Source organism: Camelus bactrianus, chromosome 19, assembly GCF_048773025.1.
Source record: "Camelus bactrianus isolate YW-2024 breed Bactrian camel chromosome 19, ASM4877302v1, whole genome shotgun sequence".
In the NCBI taxonomy this organism is placed as follows: Eukaryota; Metazoa; Chordata; class Mammalia; order Artiodactyla; family Camelidae; genus Camelus; species Camelus bactrianus.
Window position 1 is genome coordinate 24800033 of NC_133557.1, and position 23079 is coordinate 24823111.

The 23079-nt window shown below is 41.3% G+C and overlaps 1 protein-coding gene across 3 annotated transcripts in view; it reads right to left on the minus strand.

Annotated features, from left to right (window-relative positions):
* ZFP64 (ZFP64 zinc finger protein) overlaps window positions 1-23079 on the minus strand; it is a 66591-nt gene that overhangs the window by 19353 nt on the left and 24159 nt on the right. For 2 of the 3 annotated variants that reach the window (XM_074347455.1, XM_074347453.1), the window contains exon 6: window positions 18562-19992. The exons of the other annotated variant lie outside the window; for it this stretch is intronic. In XM_074347455.1, the coding sequence (XP_074203556.1) occupies window positions 18710-19992 (1283 nt within the window). In that variant the 3' untranslated portion in view covers window positions 18562-18709. Of the gene's footprint in view, window positions 1-18561; window positions 19993-23079 lie in introns of those variants that run through there. 3 annotated transcript variants of the gene reach the window in all.

Sequence of the window (23079 nt, forward strand, 5' to 3'; positions counted from 1 at the left end):
ACAATGGGATTAATCAATGTTTGGTGCAAGACCTCTTTGTCATCACTGATCCACCCCTCGCCTGTATGTGGTTGCTTGTTTGTTCCTTGGTTTGCTACGACATAGTACCAGGAAGCCCACTGCCCCAAGCTAGGACCTTAACTAGAACCTGCATTTCTCATATGTCCTTCTTTATTTCTCCCCAATTTAATAGTGATCAACCTAAACCCTTCATATTTCATTCCTTTGCTGCTTCTTATAAGCAAAGTTGGGTTTTTTTTTTTTGTGCACTTGCATGTATTCCTAAAAAAATACGCAGTTTTATTTTTTTCAAATGAAGGTACTGGAGAGTGAACCCAGGACCTCATGCATGCTAAGCATGCATTCTACCACTGAGCTATATACCCTTTCTCCTCAACAATTTTAATTTTTAAAGAACTTCATTGAAAAGGTATGTAATCTTCCAGGAATTACTCCCCCAACCCCATTTATCATATTGCTAAGATCATCCAGATTGTCACGGTTCACATATCTTGACTGATGTGTAATATTCCATGGTGTGAAAATACCAGTGTATTCATCTACCCTCCTGTTGATGGGCACTTGGGTGGTTTCCCAGTCTTTGCTATGTGCATAGTGCAGCTATGATCTATGATCTCTGTAGCAAGTGTTAGCTTCTTAAATGAATGTATACACTGGTTGGATTATATGTGACTATGTAAGAAATAATAAAAAAGAAAAGAAGAGGAGAAATAATGCTACAGTGGAGGCACCAATTTTCACTTCCCCCAGCAAGGTCAGAGGTGCCACGGAGCCACGACCTTTCCCACACTGGGTATTATCAGCTGTCTTAACTCTTGCCAGTCAAACTGACAATACAATGATATCTCACCATGCTCTAGATTTGCATTTTCCCTGCATGTATTATTTAAAAAAAAAAATGAAAATGATCAATGTTTTCCACAAATATAATGACAGCAGCTGATTAAAACTTGATTCCTTTTTTGAAGGCATTATGTTAATATTTTACAATACAGCCATTCGAAGTTATGGTCCTAAATTAAGTTTATTACCATGTTTGGTTTTAATGGCTTGATTTTAAGGGTCGTAACTGAAAAATTGAAGGAAGAAACCCTCACAGGGTATGTAGATCTAAATGAAAGCACAGTATCTGTGTAGTCAGTCAGGAGTCTCCCTTTTTAGCCCCACCCACCATTTATACACACTGTTCATTGTCTTTGAAATCCAGCTTGGAAATGTTCATCTTCCCTGCTACTCAACCTGGGGCTTTGGCAAATTAAACTGAAGAGGGTGCATCACTGTATTTTTAACAAGTGGATTTCAAACCCACTGAAGCTCTTTATTTGGAAGATGTTTAAACAGATGAGGAAATTCTGTTTTAAGTTTAAACACGTGGATAGAGATTTTTATAGGTGACAATTTTTCATTATTTTCAGCAAAATCACCTAACAAGGGAATCAACTAGACACACATTTCAAAGTACTCCATAGGCTGTTTCTCTTGGAAACTAGTTACTTTCACCTTCTTTATATACATATCACCTTTATCCTGATTTATTTTTTTAATTTTATTTATTATTATATTATCTTTTTGGGGGGAGAAGGTAATTAGGTTTATTTTATTTCTAGAGGCAGTACTGGGGATTGAACCCAGGACCTCGTGCATGCTAATCATGTGTTCTACCACTTGAGCTACACCCTCCCCCTTTATCCTGACTTATTTTTAATGGTTGTTAGGTTGGCCCTTTCCTTCACAGAGAAAGTTAGTAACTTCTCAACCCTTGTCATTTCGTAAAAGGAAAATGGAGAGTATTTGTAATTTTGATAACATAAGTATTTTGCCAAGAGATAAAGTATTCCTCTGAGTTACACGGAAGATTCTCCTGGCCACTCTACATCTCCTTACAAAGCATTACAAAGATTCCAGAGGCAGTAGGACATAATTACTAAGCACACGGACTGGGGCTGGCCTGGGTGAGAATCCGGGCTCTGTTTCCATGTGACCTGGAGAAAGCTACCCTGTGCCCCAGTTTTCTCATCAATAAAATGGCGATGCTAAGACAGCCAGGGTGGTTGGGAGGATGAATGAATTCGTATATGTAAGTACACGGAGCAATGTCTACCACAGAGGCAATGCTCTGTGAATGTTAACAGTCACTAATAATAACAGGGTAAGAGTTGCAGTTACCTGTAATCGTAGCTAACACTCGTCTAGAATTGGTGGCTCCAATGAACTCGGCACAGATATTGTTTTATGTGGAAATAAATTGGAAGCAAACAAGCCTGGGCTGACCTTACCCAACCCTTCTGAGCTGCAGATTTCCCATGCCAGAAATATCCGTTTCTCTCTCTATATTAAACGAGTATTATAATAAGTTAATATAGTAATATAATAAAGTATTACTCATTTAATACTGGTCAAGTAATTGCTTTCTTAAGAGAAATAGATAACAATTTCATCGGCTCTCTGATTGTCCTGGGCCTCCTGCGGGTGTGTGAGCACCCTGCCTGGGTCGTGTTCTCCTAAGCCACCTCACTTCTGTCATTATCACTAAGTACTTTCCACTGTGGATACAGGGATGAATGAAGAAATATTTATCCAGATAAAAATGATTCCCAAATGGGGTGTAAAGCTGGACAGGAGCAAAACTCATTTCTTCATCTGCCAATAATTCACTTCTTTTTTTCATCTGATGATAATCTGAGCCCAGACTATTGCCTTGCTCTGTTCCAAGCGCTGGGGCTGGAGGAATAGGCAGAGCAAGATCCAGCAGGGCAGTCAGAGAAGGAATGAATGAATGAATGAATGAATGAACGAACACACAGGTCATTTCAGATAGCGATGGGTGCGGCAATCAAGGTGAAATGGAGCAGTGTGATGAAGAATGGTACTGGGGGCAGTACCTGAGTCTGGCTGGAAGTGACCTTTGAGCTAAAACCTGAATGTAACAGGCAGCCCTGGGAAGAAGGGAGGGAGCATTCCAGGGGCAGGAAACAGTAACCGCAAAGGCTCTCGGGAGATCGGCTCTGGTGTGTTTGAAGCAAAGTAAGAAGATTCAGTGACTAGCTGGCTCCCAGAGAAGATGAATGTGGCTGCTAAGAATTTGAAAAAAGATGTCCAGGCTCACTTATGATTAAAGAAATGCAAGTTAAAAATACACTGAAGTCCTGTTTTATATCCTGACTGAATAGAAAAGATTAAACACACACACACGTTGGTAAAGGTGAGCATATGCTGTGATCCAGCCATTCCTCCCTCACTGCACGTCTCAAACTGTGCACGGGCATCACTGGGGACCTTGTTAAAATGCAGGTTTTATTTTCAGTGCTTCTCAAACTTTAATGTGCAGAAGAGTGACCTGGGGATCGTGTTAAATGCAGATTCTGGGCAACAAACCTATAAGGCATTTGCAGGCTCACTAATTATAAAGGAATGAGTATTAACCATAAATTCCTCTTTTTTCCTTTCACCTACCAGATCAGTAGAATGTAGGAATGGTGATAACACGGACTGCTCTTAAGAGTGCAGGGAGATTAGGTTTCTAACGCATTGCCAGTGGGAGTATGAATGTTTGCAGCCACTTTGGGGGGCAGTTCGGCCATCAGTCTTTCAATGTGCCCTGCCAATGACCCACCAGGGCTGATTTCCATCCTTTCTTCTCCACATGTGCACAAGGGGGCAGGTCCAAATATGTTGCAACACCATTGTTGTAGCAAAAACATTCGGGATACAACCTAAATGCCCGACAGGTTATCCCTGGGGACGTGATAGCAGCATTTGTGACGCAGTTGTTTGAGTGACTGACATCATGCCGTATACCTTTTTGTAATCTTTTAAGTTTAAAAATTTTAAATACAATCTGGCACACATACAAGAACGTATAAAACAGCGGGGAAGGTAGAGCTCAGTGGTAGAGTGCGTGCTTAGCGTGCACGAGGTCCTTGGTTCAGTTCCTAGCCCCTCCATTTAAAACAAATAAATAAATAAACCTAATTACAGCCCCTCCAAATAAAAATAAAGGTTTAGATTATGTAAAAAAATCAAAACAGAATATATAAAACATAAATGTGCAATTTAAGGAATAAAACACCTGGGTAACCACCACCAACGAACATTCTTAGTACTAAAGAAACCCTTCACCTGTTTCCATCCATCAGCTTCTTCATTCCACCACCTTCTTCCAGTCTCTAATTTTGTGTAATAATTACTTTAAAATAGTTTTGTCACCTAAATAACATGTTGCTTAGTGTTGCCCCTTGTTGACCTGGATGGCTAATTTTCCTTCACTTGCCTCTTAAGGCTGTGAGATTCCACCCGTCGCTGCAGGCAGCTGTAGTTCGGTCATTGTCACCCTGTGACGATACCACACCTCATCTGCACCTTCACTGCCAATGGCTGGTCTCCAATTTGGTAATTAGAGCAACGTAGCTGTAAACATTTTTGCACAGGTTTCCTGACTCGTGTGTGTGAGCTCCTCTGCGCCCAGAATCTGCATTTACCAAGATTCCCCCCTGGTGATTCCCACACATGGTAAGTTTGAGAAGTGCAGTGTGGGAGGAATAGCATACGCTTATGTTCAACTTTCCTAGGAAATGCCAAACTATATTCCAACGCGGCTATGTTAATTTCTTTGTTTGTTTTGAGGAGGAGGTAATCAGATTTATTTATTTATCTGTTTATTTAATGGAGGTACTGGGGATTGAACCCAGGACCTCATGCAGGCAAAGCACGTGCTTGATCACTGAGCTATACCCTCCCCGCCTTATATTCATTTGTATTCCCATCAGCATCTATAACTTCTTAAATTAAAATGAAAAGAAAAAAAAAAAACTAGCTAACAAGTCACTAGGGCACAGTCTTAGTTGAAAGTGGAAATAACCACAATACAAATCCTCAGTTATTCCTCCTCTTTCCTTTCTGCTCCTCCACTCCAGCCCCTCCCCTTCACGGATTAGAATTTGAAATGATGAGATGAAATATAGGAGGAGGGTACTGTATAAGCAACAAGGTGGATCAGGACCTTTGTTTACAGTGAAAACAACCTCCAGTTCACTGCTGGTCCACCCCCACCCCGCCAGGTTTGGAAGTTCCTGAACTGTAAAGGAATGTTATCCAAGAATAGGAATCCTAAGCTTCTAGACCCGGGGCACAGTGTGGCACACCTGGGTTGTTCAGCTGTCTTACCTGCTCTTGAGAAAAATGAGTTTCTCATCTCTTTCTGGTGACATTGAAATCACCCAGATCATCTGTCATTTCAGGATCTTTTAGTGTTTTCATATCTTACAGCACACAGTCTCCCTGACTCTGACATTTTCCAACAGGGCTTGGTCCCACAACCATTTTGTTTGTTTACCAGACATTAGTTGGGTTCCAACTGGTTGTGAGGTGCTATGCTAACCTCTAGGAATGCAACACGAAGCCTTAAGGAAGTCACAGAGTAATCAAGAGGAAAAATAAAGAGACAGGCAGTTGCCATACAGTGTGATGAAGATTCACACAGTGGTCAGACAAAGCTTCCTGCAAGAGGCAGATTCATAACCTCAGATGTATAGGAAGAGTAGGTCTTAGGCAGAAAGAAAAGTGAGGCAAAGAGGGTTCCAGGCAGAGGGAATAGCTTGTGCAAAGTCCAGCTCTGGCCAGGGTGGGCTCAACGTAACCCACTGTAGCTCCCTGACCACTCCTAGGGTATTTACACACCAAAGCAAAGAGACAGAAGGGCTGCCCTCTGCGTTTGCTGAATTGGGATGATGTTAAGCTGGAGTTGCCTGTGACTGTATCTTTCCCCCATTTTCAGAAAAACCACCTGCAAGGGGGAAGAATAAAGCCAAGCAAAGGCCAGCAGTGAAGAGCGTGATCATGAAACAAGAGCATCTCCTTGCTTTAGGTCTCAGGGTCCCTGGAGCAGCCTTGACCCTGGGGTTTCTTTCTTAGATTTTGGAAATGACCTAGTGTCTGTCCAGGAAGTCTTCTTACTTCTGGTAGTTTTATGTGTTTTCTGTCACATGTAACCAAGACAGCGGTAAAAATACCTGGTCAAGCTGTAGAGAAAGGGCGGAGAGGAACTCCCCTTACCTAAAGTCAGGAGGAAGCAAAAACCCTAAGGAAGGAGCAGCCATGAGGTGTGTAAATCGCAGGGAATAGAGGGTGAGGTGCAGAACAGAGAAAAGAAGCCGAACGACCAAACAAACGTGGAATAGCTCACTTACAGCAGAGAAAATACCAAGAACTCCCAGAGCGAATAGACTTTGGTTCCCGTGTCTGATCGCCTGCAAGCCTGGGGGGCGAACTTTTATTATCTTGTACTGCAGATACCTCTGTTGTTATCACCTGAGTCTCAGAGGCACTTAAGCCCGGGTTTAAAAGGCCCTTTAAGAATCAGCTAGCTTCACATGAGTTGATATGGGATGATTTCTGAATCTTCAGCCCTGAGTGGGTGGAGCAGTTTGCTCCACCCGTTCAAGGTGCCTGGTGTACGGAAAAAATGTCTGGTGCATAGTAGGTACTTAATAAACGTTCATGAATGAACCCTGAGTGAGAAAAGGAAGGCAAAGTACAAGACAGTATGTTGAGCAAAGACCTTTAAGAAGAAATAATGAAAAAGAAGAAACTAAAACTATACATACAAGCATATGTAAGCACGTGATTGCCTTTGGGGAAGGGAGCTGGGAATCCGGTGTGGAAAGAGTAATTCTTCATCGTATACCTCTGGGAATGTTTGAAATTTCTTTTCACTCTCTGCATGTATTACTTTTTCAATTAAAAATACTGCAATGACAGATATATATGATAAAGCAAAAAGAGTAATATGTTAATGATAGAATATTTGTGGAAAGAATGTGGGTGTTCACCAAACTTTTTCTTTCCCCCCACTTTGCTGTATGAAATGTTTTATGAAGAAAAATTGCTGGGATGGACGTTTTTACTTTAAAAAGTTCCCTATCTGATGAAATCAAAGGCCAGCCCCAAAGCACTGGTACCCACCCAGCTCTCAGAAGGAAGGAGAGTTCCCATGGTGGTGGTGGGGGGGGGCATCTTTCTGCTTAAGGGTGCTAAGGTTTGCACTGTTAGACTGGAAACATCTGAGCTGGCTTCTCTGCTAAGCGCAAGGGCTGAGTCTAAAGCCATGACTTCTACATTGATATGGCCCCCAGTTCTGCCCAGTTGGGGTCCACAGTATTGGACAGTGACAATAGATCCTCAAAGAGCTTCTCTCTTTGGGATGTAAGTGCAAGACAAGATGGGGCTTTTTTCATCATGCTTGCACTGAAAGTGATTTTAAAGCGGTATTGTAGGGAAAACATTATTTCACTCACTCAAATAAATGCTAAACACAGAATATGGCAATTCAGTAGGTGATCATAAAGTGAGTTTTTTCACTAATAGTCTCCTGCATTAGTTTTTGCTGTGTAACAAACAACCCCAAGATCTCAGTGGCTTTCGATAACAAATATTTATGGTCTTCTTTATGGGCCTGTAAGTCACTGTGGCTCTGCTGGGTTGGGTTGAGGTCAACTCCACGTGTCTGCTCATTTCCCCTTCAGTCTTTAGCTACACAGGACATGTTCTTCTCATGACAGGTCGTATGAGAGCAAGAGGATGAGGCAAATTGTACAGCACATTTAAAACCCCTCTCCCCATTGGCCAACACAAATCACATGGCTTTGCCCAAAGTCAATGGGGCCAGGAAGCCACCCTACCCACCATGACACCAATGGATAAGTATGATTCTGCACCAGGGAGAGAGTGCCGAGTTGGAAACAAAAATCTAATCTATCACAGCAGCTGACGTTGAAAATAGGAATACAATCACACAGCAAAGAATAAACAGATTGATAAACTTGATACACTTACAGTAATAATATATTTATATCTAAACCATTAGGTCAGAACCCAAACTCTGATCAGCTCTGTGGCATGTGACATTATTTTTCTTGAAAAAACTGACCCATAGATATGAAAGTCTGATCCTTGCCTTGCTGCGTTGTGTTGCTGTATTCTACCACTAGGGCAAAGCATTAGGCATTACTTGACAGCTTCTGGGCTGGGCCTCCCATCTGTTACGGTGTATTAGACGCTGACTTACACCTGCTCTCCCAGCGTAATTATCCCTAGTGCCACCTCACTCTCAAAGGTGTCCCAGTTTGATGTCCCAGTCTGGATGATGAACTATATGATCATCTTATGTACACGTATACATGTGATGCTGCTTCTCCAGAAGTAAACAACCCTCCCAGGAGCTAATATTCCACAAGGAGCACCTTTTCCTTTCTAGAAAAACGCTCCAATTATAAGTAACCTATCTCCTTCAGACCCTCACATGTTCTAGTCCACCTTAGAATGCTCACCCCCCACTTCTCTGTTCTCTGATTTCAACGATCATTTTGACTTTCCAGGAGCAGCCTCCCCTGGGCCACCCAAATCTGGGTTATGTGGGTTCCCCGTTGTCCTGCTGTGTCCCCTGTTAGAGCATTTATGTGCTGTGACAAATGTTTATTTGCTCACCTGCCTTATTAGTGTGTGAGCTCCCAGAGGGCAAGGACCCTGCCTGCCTCATGTCAGCACTGTCATATGCCCCTTTGGCAATTAGTATTTGCTGAATGAATGCAACCGTTGCTATTGTTTTAGTAATTATTATAAATTATGGTGGAATTCAAAAAACATACAGAACAACACTGCCCCCAAGCCCACTTTCTACCTGCCCCGCTTTCCCTTGCTCACTTTCCTCTGGCCACATCAACCTCAAACACCCCAGGCAGGTTTCCGTTTTAGGGTTTTTGCATTGGCTGCTCCCTCTGCTGGGAACTCTCTCCTTCTTGATAGCCACATGGCTCCCTCCTTCCCTCATTCTGGTCTTTGTTCCAATCCTAACTCCTCAGGGAGGCCTTCCCCGACCACCCTAGGTACAACTGCAACCCCTCTCCCCATGTCAAACTCCACCCCCCACTCCCCAGCACGCATCCTGCGGAGACGCTGGACTGTGTAACGTGGATCCCGTTCTACATGTACTGTTTCCCCACACCATAAAGGCAGACTCCACAAGGACAAGGGTCACTCTCGGTTTGCTCTTGATGCCTCCCAAGTTTCCAGAACTGCAGCCAGCACATAGCAGGTGCTCAAGAAACACTGAATGAATGAATGGATGAATGAGTTCAATGACCATTTATTGAGCACTTCTGTCTGGGAGTTGGAGAGGCTAGAATCAGTCTCAGACTTCAAGATCCACAATTTTGGTAGAGGAAATGACAAGACAAGAAACAGTGGCATCAAGACAGTAAGGCAGTGGCTGGATCACAGAATCCCATGTCCTCAGGGCTCCGTGGACTCCGTTACAAGTTCTACACTCGTGCGTGGAATGAATCGACCAGTCAACTAACAAAACCGCAGCAGCTGATGGTGTTCAGAACATTCGCCCTATAGTCTCCCTTTTCCTAATAACTAAGTATCGCCCAATTCCACCTTCAAGACTCAATGAAATAACTCTCAGGGAAAGATAATACCGGAAAAATACAGCCCAAGCTAAATGACTATCATCGCTGCTTAAGAATCACAAAATCAGCATTAAAAACATAATGACCAACTAATTATTTTAAAATTTTATAGCTAGCATTTTGAAAAAAAAAAAACAAAACAACAACAGAGGGAGACTGGTTTAATACTCAAAAGCACTATTTTACTGACAATTTGCAAAAAATCTTGACTATCCTAAGAAACCATGTTCTAAAAATACAAATAAATGTATCTTTGTGTGTTAAAAAAAAAGGTAAATGTACTTTGTGTGTGGAGAGATGCATTTCCTGAGGATGAACAAGTCCCAGACCAGAGATGTTGGATTTAAAATACAGATTCTCAGGCCCCCCACCCAGACGCACTGTATCGGAATTTCCAAAGCTGTGCTGTGGCTGTAGGCATTTTAAACAAGTTTTCCAGGTGATACTTACACCAGGCTGAGTTGGGAAATATCTTTTTCTGCACAATGTGGGTCATAATAGTGCCTCCCTCACAGGCTGTTGGGAGGATTCCATGAGATTATTAGGTAGTGCCTTATTGCCCCTGAGTCAATAAATGTTAGCTTTTTAATCACTGAAAATCATCTTTGCCATTCATTTAATACATATGAGTTACGTGCCTACCATGTGCAGGGTCCAGGGCAAGGAGTGGCAAATTCTGGCCCAATGCACCCGTTTTCGTTTGGTCCATGAGCTAAAAATGGTTTTCACATTTGTTTAAATGGTTAGACAAAAGAAAAATCATAGTTTGTGACACTTGAAATGAAGTTCAGATGTCAGTGTCCATCCATGAGGTTTGATCGGAACACAGCTGCGCCCACTCCTTCACTATTGTCTCTGGCTACTTTCACGCTACAACAGCAGAGCGGAAGAGGCGCAGCGAAGACCACGTGGCCCACAGGGCTGACAGTGTCTCCCGCCTGCTCCTTTACAGAAGTTTGCTGAACGCTGCTCTGGGGCGAGGGCCTTCCATTGGGGTTCTTGTGTTTTGAGAATATACAAAGGTTTCTCAAGACGTGTATGGGCGTGATTAAGGAGATCAACTCTCAGGTCCTCAGCTTTAACATGTACTTTTCCCTAAAACTGGTCATCTAAGAATACACCCAGAAGGTGACTCAGGGTGCCCGTGCTGAGAAAGTAAGTGCCCCACGACTGGGAAAGAAACTCCAGATGGTTCAGTTCTTTGCTTTCAACAAAATGGACCCAATTAATTATGATTGATCCTTGTATGATTTTCTGGTATTTAACTCAGAAGGAATCACACTAATTGAGAAGCATTGCTGTAACAATACACTTTCTATTTCCGTATCCTTATTTATGCGAATGAGACTTCTCAGAGATCACATCAATATAAAAGAAAATTGGGACTCTAACTGAAACTGACCTGTATCTCATTCTAGCAGTATGTAAAACACTTTTTTTAAGTCATAATCATCGCAGATATATAAGCTGATTAAAAACTAGGCCTACTTCATTAAGATATATACATTACCAGCACATTTTTGCTTATTTTAATTATTTATCAAAATGTATCACATATTTATGTTGTTTACAATATAACAACAACAAAAAATTGTTTCTGGTGATAATTTGATGTGAAAGAAATGTTTAAAGCTTGGAGCCCTATGGTTACAGGGAACAAAAAAACGTAAGCCCCAATTTTTATAACCATAATTTTGTTACTGAGTAGTAGGATGAAATGAAGAACAAAAAATGTTCCAGATGAGTAATGTTTCCCATTTTTCAATCCCCTCCCTCTGTTCTGGAAACCTCAGAGACCGGTTCTTTCAACCTGATTGGCTGAGGTGAGCCCTCCCAGTGTTTTTTTTTTTCCCCTGGCAACACTGCCATTTTGTTCCCACGTTGCTGGTCACTGGAGCTAGGGCATCTGAGAACTGGATCAAATCCGTATCAAATTTTCCATCTCCACGAGAACAGGACTTAAAGATTACTGAAGAGAAAACAATCCTCTGTCCAAAGGTATCATTCGTCTGCTAGGATAGAAGAAATACCAATCTATGTGCCCTTTCTGAGAAATATATGTAAGAAATTAATGGAATAAGGATAAAATCAGAGTGAAGACATGAAATAGAGGAAAAAGAGCATAAGGAACTATGGCGAAAAATGAATGTTATAATTTTTGGTTAAATCAAAATGGATGGTGGCAATTTGGGAATCATAATGTAAGAGACACACTGTAGGACACTTAATGAAAGCCTGGAAATAAACTTGCAAGCTACCTCAGCAAAACTCAGCATGCGGAGAGAGGGGGTTGTAGAAAGAGTCCAACGGCCTCCTCTTAGGAGCAGGAGACTCTTTAATGGAAGACTGGGGCCTGGTTAATACTGATATTTGATATAGCGCTAGAGGAATTAATTTAAAGATAATTGCTAAAGTTTAGAAAGAATAGAGACATACATAAGAACTTTCAAGAGCCAAGCGGAAAGTTAGAAAGGAAAAAGGAGAAAATCACAAAGCTTTATAAATAGTAACTATTAAATAAGAAATGAGTCATACGAAGTGTATGTCCCTTGATAAATGCAAACGTTTTGAATTTTCCTACAGAAGATAAAGAGAAGCTGATAAAGAAACATATTAAACAACAGAGTGGGCACAGATAAACCAGGCAAATGTAATAATATAAAAGAAGACTTAGAAGACTTCGAATATTGCTATGAAATAAAGTGGAACTTAAGGCCAAAAGCTATTCAATGAAAAGATCAGGCATAGACTGAAGGACAAAATGTAAAATTGACAAAGAACATGTAATAGTCACATACTTATATGCATCAAACAACATACAGCAAAATATAATAAAATAAAACACCCTAGTAATACAGAGAAAGCTTGATTAAAAAAACACAACCATAGTGAAAAGTTTAAAAATACTTCTTTCAAAGTTTATCAAATAGACAAAAACTAAGAGGGGTTTAGATAATCTGAGTAACAACGTCAACGTGCTTGACTCACAGACCACCAAACACCTGCAAAACTGGTCATGTACGTGACCACAAAGGAAACTAATAAATTACAGAGCACATGTTTCACAGGCCGTATCTTCAGATCAAAACTCATTAATATCAGAAATCAAAACCTAAAATATAGTTTCACAAACCTTTATACGACCCTTGGATGTTATCCCCCTGACTCACCAAACCAACCAACCCTAAAACTGAAATAACAAAGTACCTAGAAATTTATGAAAGAAGGACACTTCATATAAAAATCTACAGAAATATGAATGTCATGAAAATTTCTGAAAGAACTTGAAAGAGGCAAAAAAGATGACTGGAGGTCCTGTCAGATCCCAGCTCTGGGTTATCTAGTTCTGGAGAGGTTAGTGCCTTTCAGTGAGAGACCTGAGGTATTTTACAACTTTGTGTGTTATAGAAACATACAATAATGCAAAAAAACGTAAAAGAATGTAACCAGACTTTGTGGGTGGAATGCAATTGATGGCTGTCCTGCAGACAGTGACCAGTTTTGCATCTGTCTGTAAATTCACTTCAGCATTCTTGATTGCCTGTGTGAGTCCTGATTCACTGAATTCTACTTCGATCCTGTTGTAACATCCTACTGATCCCCTTAGCAACTGATGACTTACGTAAAATTGCTAACACACGTTCCTTTGATAGTTTGTGACAGTCATGAGTTTAACTTTGAAAAAATGATCTTTTAACACAGATGAAGTCATACCAGACAATATACAACTTTAAATGCTTTCATTACTAAAGGCTGGAAATAAGTGAACTTAATACAGGAAATTAGACTGACAAATAAATGGAAAGAAAAGCAGGGGAAAGAATTAATGAAGTTAAAAAATGAGTACTGAAATTAATAAAATGGAGGAGGAGTAGAGAAATAATAAATGAAAGAAAACGCTTTACTTTTACATAAATGACAGAACAGGTAAACTCTTGGCAAACTACCTAAGGAGACAATGGAAAAATCCAAAAAAAAAAAAAAAAAAAAAAAAAAACCACCCCAAAACCCACAAACAATAAAAAAAAAATAAAGAAAATGGTAATAAGAAAGTTGTTAGACCAGAAAAAAAAAAAAATGCCAAAGATTCTAAAATAATTTTAGGAGAAAAGTTAAGTGGAATTACACGTCTACAGATTTGAAAATTTACAGCAAAATGAGTGATTTTTTCTTTTGCAAAATATAAAATACCAAAATTCATTGGGTTGAGACATAAAAGCCAAATAGACTGTTAATTACAGAAAAAATGGGAAAAAATGAAAAAGGCTATCAGCCCAGAAAATAGATACCTCTTGAAACAGGGAACTATTGCTGGTCCCTGGAAAAGAAGGAAAGAGCCTCACTTTATTTTCAGAGCAACAACCTACAACAAAAAAGCAAAGTCAGAGCGCAAAGAAGAAAACCAGTGCTCAACTGCACTTAACACACAGAGTTGTAAAAATTTCAAGTGAAATATTAGTAAATGAATGTATTAGAAGAATAATCCAACATGACCAAGAGTTTGCTTCAGGAATATGAGGGGATTCAATACCAGGCTATGTCCTACACTAATTCACGTGTCAACATATTTAAGTACAAGCCCCAAATACCTATGTCAAAAGGTATTGAAGAGATATTTGACAATAAGCAGCAATCTACCTTGATAAAAACTCTTGAGTGAAAATTGAAGTGGAGTATATGAAAATGAAAATGAAGTAGAGTACTTAAGTATACAGTACCCAAAAACTGTACCCAAAAGAACAACATATATTATATTAAATTGGGAAATTCTAAAGCCATTCAAGTTAAAGTTAGAGATGCACTAGAAATTCCAGCTCTATCAACATTGCTGGGAGGTTTTGACTATTGTGATAGGACGTGAAAACAAAATAAGTAGAAGAAATGCTGCAAGGGAAGAGATAAGACAACCTAGGAATGAAGTGACTATATCATAACCATCATAAGTCATATTTATCAGAGACCAAGGGTATCTAATAAATACTGTCAATAAGGTTTTTTCCTAAGGTAGTGCAATACAGACAGAATTACCAATCATAGCTATTCTTTGTGTTTGCAACAAACAATTATTTTAACATGAAAAAAAATCCTATTTACAATTATAATAGGATTTAGAATAACAAGAAAATACAGGCTTTATTTAATAAGAATAGACTATATATAAAGGGAACTATGTAATTTTATTGAATGACGTTTATAACAGGCTTTAAATGAAAGTTTTTGGGTGGAAGATTGAACACTTTTTAAAAAGTCATTCTTTTCATAAGTTCATGTAATTATATTGATGCAATTCTAACCAAAATCCAAAAAGATTTTCTTTTTTGGGAGGAGGGGAGAGAGGTACTAGACAAAGTGAGAGTTGATTTGGAAATACGAGTATCTAAGAATTGCTAGGGAAATTTTGGAAAAGAATAGCTACAGAAAGGCTTTGCAAGTCTAAAAGATCTTAAGGCTTACCTTAATGCTAATATGATCAAATATGTGATGTTGGCAAACCAGAGAAGATATAAAGATCAGTGGGACAAAAGAAGGACTCCAGAAGTAGATTTAAGTATACTTGGGAACTTCATCTAGAGGTGAAATTAAGATTTCAGTTCCAAGGGAAATAATATTTTGCTTAACCAGTATATGGTATATGTGGGCAGCCAAACTCCTGTATCACACATATATATAAATATGAATTACGGCTGCAGTAAGGTGATAACTGAAAACAAACACTGAAAATAACAATGAAAATATTAGAGAAAAAACCCTCAAGAGAAGGAAGGACTTTCTTAGAAAACACAGGAGCCACAAATAAAGCACTAGAAGAATCTGACTACATAAAAAGATGGTTATTTTTACATGGAAGCAGCACCATAAGGAAAGTCAAAAGACAAAAGATAAGAGAGGAGAAAACTCAGCACTATGTGACAGACATGGGGTTTGTACCCCAGATGCCCAGGAACCCAAGGAGAAAAATGAGTATGAGTTTAAAGTTCACAGAAAAAAAAATCAACAATTCTAGGCAGAGATGTCACGCAGATGCAAATCCCAACACCAGCTTGGGAAACGCACAAAGCAGATCACCATTTTCACGCATCACACTGACAAAACTTCAAAAGACGGACAGCACCCAGGATTGGTGATGGTTGGACCCCACACCACAGACGAGATAATCCTTCTGAAAAAGTCCTCTGAATCTATGCAAGTACAAATTACGGAAACTCGCTGAAATTGACTTTGGGAATCAAACCTGTGGAAAGGGGGAAAAAAAAAGCGCAACTGAATGGGAGGAATTATGTGGGATGTTTACTGTGGCAGTTTGTGATGGCAAACAAAAACAAACACAATGGAAATATCCATGAATAGAGAGATGGTTGAATAAAACATGGTATAGTCATACTCTGGCTTTCACTTGAAGAAAGTTAGGCAGACACATGGTACTGTTAATAAATGAAATAATAAGAGCAAGGTAGAGAGAAATGTACATAGTATGATACAATTAGTATAATAATAGGAAAAAACCTTTTCCAGGTTATCTTTTGGGTCTATGTATCTTGGTATGAACAAGGAGACCTTACTTAGGGTGGGGTGAGGATAGGCTGGAAATTTCTGGCTTAGTTTTTGTACAATTATATATATATAGTTTATTGCAAGGAACAAGTTTTACTGTTGTAGTTTGTTAAAAAAAATCCAAAAATGCATGTATGTGTATGTGTATTGTATGCATACATGGAGGGCAGCATCTGGGTGGAGATAAAAAGATATAAAGAGAAATATAGCATACAAAAATAGTACGCTCAGTTCAACCCCAGTTCTGTAACTGGAGTAGAAAACACACAAGCATAGAAAAAAGCAGCTCAGAAGGAAGTCCATCAAAATGGTCACAGTTTTTACATCTGGGTAGTGAAATGATTAAGGACTCTGAAGTTTTCTTAATAACATACAGATAGGTGGTCTCTGACTTACGGTGGCTCAATTTATGGTTTTTTGACTTTACAGTGGTACAAAAGTGATACACATCCAACGGAACCATACTGTGAATTTTGGTCTCTTCCTGGGCTAGCAATCTGTGGTCTGACCCTCCCTCCTGACGGATCACGAGGGTGAAACACCGGTACAGTTACAAGCATTCTGTACCCCTACAATCCACCCGCTTTTCACTTTCAGTACAGAATTCAGCAAACTGCATGAGATACTGAATGCTGTATTATAAAATAGACTTTCTGTGAGATGATTTTGCCCAACTGTAGGCTAATGTTAAGTGTTCTGAGCATGTGTAAGGTAGGCGAGGCTAAGCTATGATGCTTTGTAGGTTAGGTGTATGAAATGCATTTTTGACTTAACGGTATATTCAATTTACAATGGGTTTATCAGATGTAACCCGCTGGTACATCAAGGAAGATTTGTAACATGGTTTCCATATTTTCTATCTTGAATACACATTACATTTATAATCAGGAAAAAAAATCCTTTAAATGTTGAAACAAGGGGCACTTTGGAGGGGGGTGAGATGTAGAGCACAAAGTTCCTGACAATAGAAGTTTCCCAGCTAAAATTCAGTAGCTAAATAGTTTCCTAAAGAGTGGCAAGCAATAATTCTAAATTGATGAAATAACTAAAATACTAACAAAAAGAAAAGCTGAAGCTTTTCTGATTTCTTACCAAACCACAGTTAATGATGCATTATGACCATTGCTGATAGGAAAATAAAGAAATCCTGACAAAGAAGACGTGCAAATGATCAGAATTGTGTTCAAACATTAGGGATCAAAGGAAGAAAGGTGACAAAATTCAGCCTGAGCCCTGTTATATATTTCTTAAGGGAAGCTGATTTTCTATTTCCAACAGGCAACCCTCAAGGTTTCCAGCATCACCATTTTGCCTATTTTCTTAGTTTGTTATTACCAAAAGAAAAAAGGAAAACAAACAAACAAAAAACCCCAGTATCTTTATATACAAGTGAGCTTACCTGCATGAGAATTTTAATAAGTTTATGTGTAGGGAAGTAAAAGTGGTGACAACTCTGGCAAAAATGCATCTGAGCATTCTCCCAACATTTTAAATGTGCTTTTGTCACAAAGTAACCTCCCCTCCTCACCAATCCCTGCTGTCGCTCTGTGGGAGAATGTTTCATTCATTCCGTATTTATTAAGAGCCCATCATGAATTGCAGATCACGCTAGAGGCTGGAAATCAGAGATTACGGCCCTAGTTCAGGTCCTTAGATAAGTGTGAATAATTCTAGCTCACTCTCTGGCGCCACCTACTGATCACACGGTATTTCAATTCAAAACAAAAAAATTTTAATTTCCGTCACCGCAACATAGCCTATGCTTTGAAAGAAACTAGGTACTTTTCCAATCCCATTTGTCTGGTCCCTGGGACTGCACATATATTAACATCTAAAACAACAGCATCCAAGAAAACGGTCCTAAAGGTTAATAGGAACTTGCATTCTGTTTGCATCTAAACAGAAATGTCAGGTTTGTCAGCCTGAAGTTTCAAAATCAAAACAGTTGGGTCACTTTAGGTATCATGCATATTTGATTTGACTGTGAAAAAGGTAAGACTGTTTATGAGAGAGGACTAAAAACCTTTGCTTCTTTAAGTTCTCTTTAATTATATAATTCACATCCCAATAACCTAAATCACACCATTACTCTAAAGAATCATTAACATTCAGTATATTTTAACCATGTATCAATTTATTAGGAAACTATTCCTTTTTTTCTCACTTGCACTAACCTTTTTTTTGGGGGGGGGTGTCAAATATCCATGTAACATTGTGTAGAAAATGGTCCTTCATGCCAACAGATTTGTATCCATGTGTTAAAAACACTATTACCCCAAACACTGGGGGGTATTTTCAGAGGCTGGAAAGTACCATCTACTACACAAATTTAATGAGATGGAAAAACTCTTTATTAGAGTTGGGAAATCAAGCTGGAAGCAAATAAGTATATTCACTACTCAATTCATTTAATTCCAACCCATAATTGGAATCATCTTGGTAGCGTTTAAGGTTCTACAACAGTTGCAACACGGCGATTCAGAAGTGGTCTAGAAATTACCACAGTGTTAAAAAATTATAGTAAGCAGTATAAAATTACAATTTATTACGGAGGTGGGGTGTTTTCACAACGATCTTTAAAAACGTTGAGGGCAAACCTCTTACAGAATTCTATTTCTGACTTTTTTGGGGTCATCCTCTTCTTCCCCCTTTCTTTTGTTTTATGGGCACTAGTCTGGTATGGAATCTGCTGGACAGAGCAAAGCTGGGTGGGTGCCTCCCTGGATGATGGAGTAAGTCTGCTTGGGTAGCTCTTGCTGGGAGGTGGAGAATATGGGCGGAGCCGTGGTGGGCACGGCGATGCTCTGGCCTCCGTCGCTGACCACGGTCACCTCAGCGGTGCCCTCCTGAATCAGCGCGTTCAGGCCTTCAAAGTCAGTGCACGTGATGCCCGAACTGGTGATGAAAGTCTGGTTGCCGGAGCCTTCCTGGGGGCCGCCCGGGGCCGTGGGGATGAGAGTCTGGTGCACAGTGGCTCCGTCTGTCTGGTCGTGAGTGGTCAGCAGGACAGCCGGCTGGGGCATCGTCGCGGCCGCCTCGCTCGGACACCCCGAGGACGGAGGCGGGGCGATCAGATTGACCTGGCGTAAGATCTGCAGCCGGCTGTTCCCCTGCAGTTCCTCTGGGTTCTGGGCCACCAGCGCCGGTTGCACGATGTTCACGGCGGCGGCCGCAGCCTGGACGATGGTGTTTGCCTGGGGCACTTGGTGCCCGACGATGATTTTGACCCTGCCCTCGCTGAACTGGGGCACTTGGCTGGGCTGGAGGGGCACCTGGAGGTGCCCCACGGTGAGGGGCGCGGCGGGCTGCTTGCCGGGGTCGATCTGGAACTGCAGGACGGTCACGTCCGAGTTCTTATTCTCGCTGTACTCACTGTGCTGCCGCTTGTGGCTGCGGAGCGAGTCCTCGCGCATGAACGAGGCATCGCACCTGTCACAGTGGAAAGTCTTCTTGGCGTCCAGCCTGGCCACCTGCCGGCTGCTCTGCCGGCCCGCGTCCTTCCTCTCCAGGGCCTCGGTCCTGACCACGTCCCCGTGGAACTTCTTCACGTGCTTGCTCAGGTTGCTGGGCTGCTTGGTATCGAAGCTGCAGTAAGTGCACTTGAAGGGGCGGTCTGCGCAGTGGATGCGCTCGTGGATGCGCAGGGCGGCCTTGCTGGAGCAGGAGTAGCTGCACTCGGAGCACTTCTCCGGGTGCTCGGACTGGTGCGCGCGGCTGTGCTTGCGCAGGGCGGCCTTGCTGTCCCCCAGGAAGTCGCAGTGCGGACACTTGAAGCTGTTGCCGCTGTGCTTGATGCGGATGTGCGACTTGAGGTTCCCCTTCATGGTGCAGCGGACGTTGCAGAACTCGCACTTGAAAGGCTTCTCCCCCGAGTGCACGCGCATGTGCCTTTTCAAGTCCGAGCTGATTTTGAACTTGGCGCTACAGAGCCAGCACTGGAAGGGGGCGTCCCCTGTCAACACAAGGTGAGTTTCGATAAGAACAGGCAGGCAACAACCACAGCGGATCCCCCCGAAGCACACACCAGAAAATCGCTTTATACCAAGGCAGGCGGGCGCAGACCTTCTAACTGCAGCTCCTAGCAGCCCCTGGGAGAAAAAAAAAAGAGGGGTGGGGTGGGGGGGCTTCTCTCCTTTTCCCAAACCTAAACCACCACCACAGGCTTAGGTGCACGACCACAATGATGTCTCCCAGGAGAAAGACGGAGACTGAAAATCAAGCTATTTAATAACTGTCCCCCATAAAATAAGATCTGCGAATATACACCTAGCATATTCTGCAAAACAGTCAAGCTATTGTTCCTACAGTTAACGTGCCCACTCTGCTAGTGAACCGTTCAGTTGTATATTTTTTGCATAATCCGTTGATTTTGATTGAGTTACATGTTGTAACAGATTCAAGGGCACATTTTTCAAGTCAGTCAGCTCCCGGCTCACTCGTCAGCGTGTTCTTTTTAACAGTGATTGAAACGCCCAGCTTATACTTCATGCAGATTTTTATTAATAAAGACGTGTTTATTGCGCACAATTTATTTATCCCACATTGCCAGCTGTGTTCTTTACTTGTGAAGTTACAAAATCCAGCTGCTTGATTTCTTTCCTTTTTTTTTTTTAAATTCATGTTTGGTGAAAGATGAACAGAAAAAGCGAAATTGCAAACATCTGAAAGGACATGATATTCCAAATTTATTTTCCTCAGTGAATGCCAAGTCCAAATCGTCTACGGCACTGATAATTCAAGCAAATTGGTGACCCCGCCTGTGGCAACAGTGTTTAAGCAAGCAAAAACAACAGCCGCTAAGATTCTTCCGTCTCTTCTGGGATGGCAGGCGCCCTGCTGAGCACTCCACAGGAATGGTCTCATCTGATGATCCTGACCGTCCCATGAGGTGGGTACTGTTATCAATATTATTCTCAACACTATTGTACAAAGGAGGAGACTGAGGTCTAGAAGGGCTACATGACTGGTTCACGGCCACCCAGGAGGACACGCCAGAGCTTGGATTCGAACCGAGGCTGATTCCAAAGCTGGTTATTCTCAGATGCTAGGTGAGCACCTGTACCTACGAGCGATGTTTGCTTTCTTAGGCCATACGCTCAAAAGAGTGGGATGGTGTTCCCGGCCTTTTGGTATAAGCCCTATAATATCACAATGAGCTGTTTAATAAATGCAATTAAAGATGGCAGGGAGCAAATTAAACAAGCTTCTAGGAGATGGAGAAGCCCCAAACTAAACGATGCTTTGTATGACTCAATGCCCGAGATCATTCACACAAAACTCTAGAACAAGGAACCGTAAGCTATATAGACTGTCGGCCAAATCCAGCTACAGCCTGTTTTTGTAAATAAAGTTTTATTGTAACACAGCCACGTCCATTTCTGTATTGTTGATGGTTGCGTTCAGGCTACAACAGCAGAGGTGAGCAATCGTGACAGGCACTGAATGGCCTGCCAAGCCTCAAGTGTCTACCATCTGGCTCTTTGTTGACTTCTGCCTTAGAATGTTGTTCTTAACCTTTTTTTATGCCACGGACCCCTTTTTGGCAGTTTAGTGAAATCCATGGACCCTTTCTCAGGATAATGTTTAAATGCAGAAAGTAAACCAAAATAAAAATCAACAGGCATACAAATGCAACTAATTGTATTGAAAATTACTTTAAAAATTAAAAGAAAAAAATTGTGATATGGCAATGTGTGTGCTTTTTAATGCATTAAGTAACAAGCACCAGCGGCGGGTCGAGTGACTGCGATAATTTCTAAATAGAGGAGAGAGTAAACGATATTCTGATGTATCACTTGCTGTAAAGAGTGCTGCAACTTCTACTGGCGACAAGTTCACATGCCCTGTTATCAGATGGGACGCCTATTTTCATAATTGAAGGACACATCACATTTCAGGAAGGTTAGTGAAAATGAAGATGTAATTTTTTTCCTCGTCCAAGTTTACGAACCTCCTAAATTCTACTCATGGATCCCTGGGTGGAGGTGCCTGTGGACTCAGAGGAAGAGTCTCTGCTCCAGAATGTTCTACTAGGTCTTCCAGTTCCATCACTGCCCAAGTTGGTGATCTGTTTGTCTTTTGTTTTTCTTTTTCAAAGCAACCAGCAGAGGTCAAACGCAGAACAACCAGATGACCAAATCTTGCAGCTGAGTTGCTCTCTGACATGAAAGCAAAGGGCTTACATCTCGTCATCAGCCTCCTCCTCATCTTCTTCTGCTTCTTCCTTTTAACCACGGATTTGTGTCTTCAATGAGGCAGACTGGTCAGCAGCACTCCCACTAGACCGTAAGCTCTCCAAAGCTAATGACCATGCTCGTCCCTGCCCACCGCCTGATCCCCACAGTGTCTGGTACCTGGTGGGGACTTCATGTTGCTCAATGAGCAAGCAACTGGCATATTTAAGCTGACAGATCTTTCTTAAGTTTAAGTTGCTAGTAAGACAATGCAGTTGAACACAGCGATGGAAGGGTAAAAACAAAATCCTATTAATTTCACAATTTGTGAAATTTTATAAGTGCCACAGATTTATAAGAGGGAAATGAACATTCCATGGAGACACGTCATAAATGGCACACACTTACATTTTTAGAGAAAACAGCCTTTCTAGATCAACTTAAAGGTGCTACTATAAATGGTAAGTTTATCCTCATAAATCAAAATGATTCTGAATCACTTCCCTAATAAATCCTTCAGTGCCTCTAACTTAGGCTGGGGAGATTTCTCAAGAAAGTCAGACGGGTATCAGTTATGCCAATGTCTTAACCTGCTATAGGAGATTAATGTCCCCAAACCTCCCCACCTCTGATCCCTCCCTGTAGCCATGGCCTCTGCCACGTATGTAATTATACATGCTCTCTTGACAGGGGCAGGATGACCTGCCATGACCCCCGAAAACAGACTCGATCGTGTCATTGGATTTCGCCGATGGTATGTTAACTAGACTTGCTACAAGCAATGGCTCGAAATGGGCTTGCGAATTGGGGTTTGCTCGCTGGCCCTGTGTCACGCACCGCCATGAGAAGGTCAAGCCTGTCCTGGC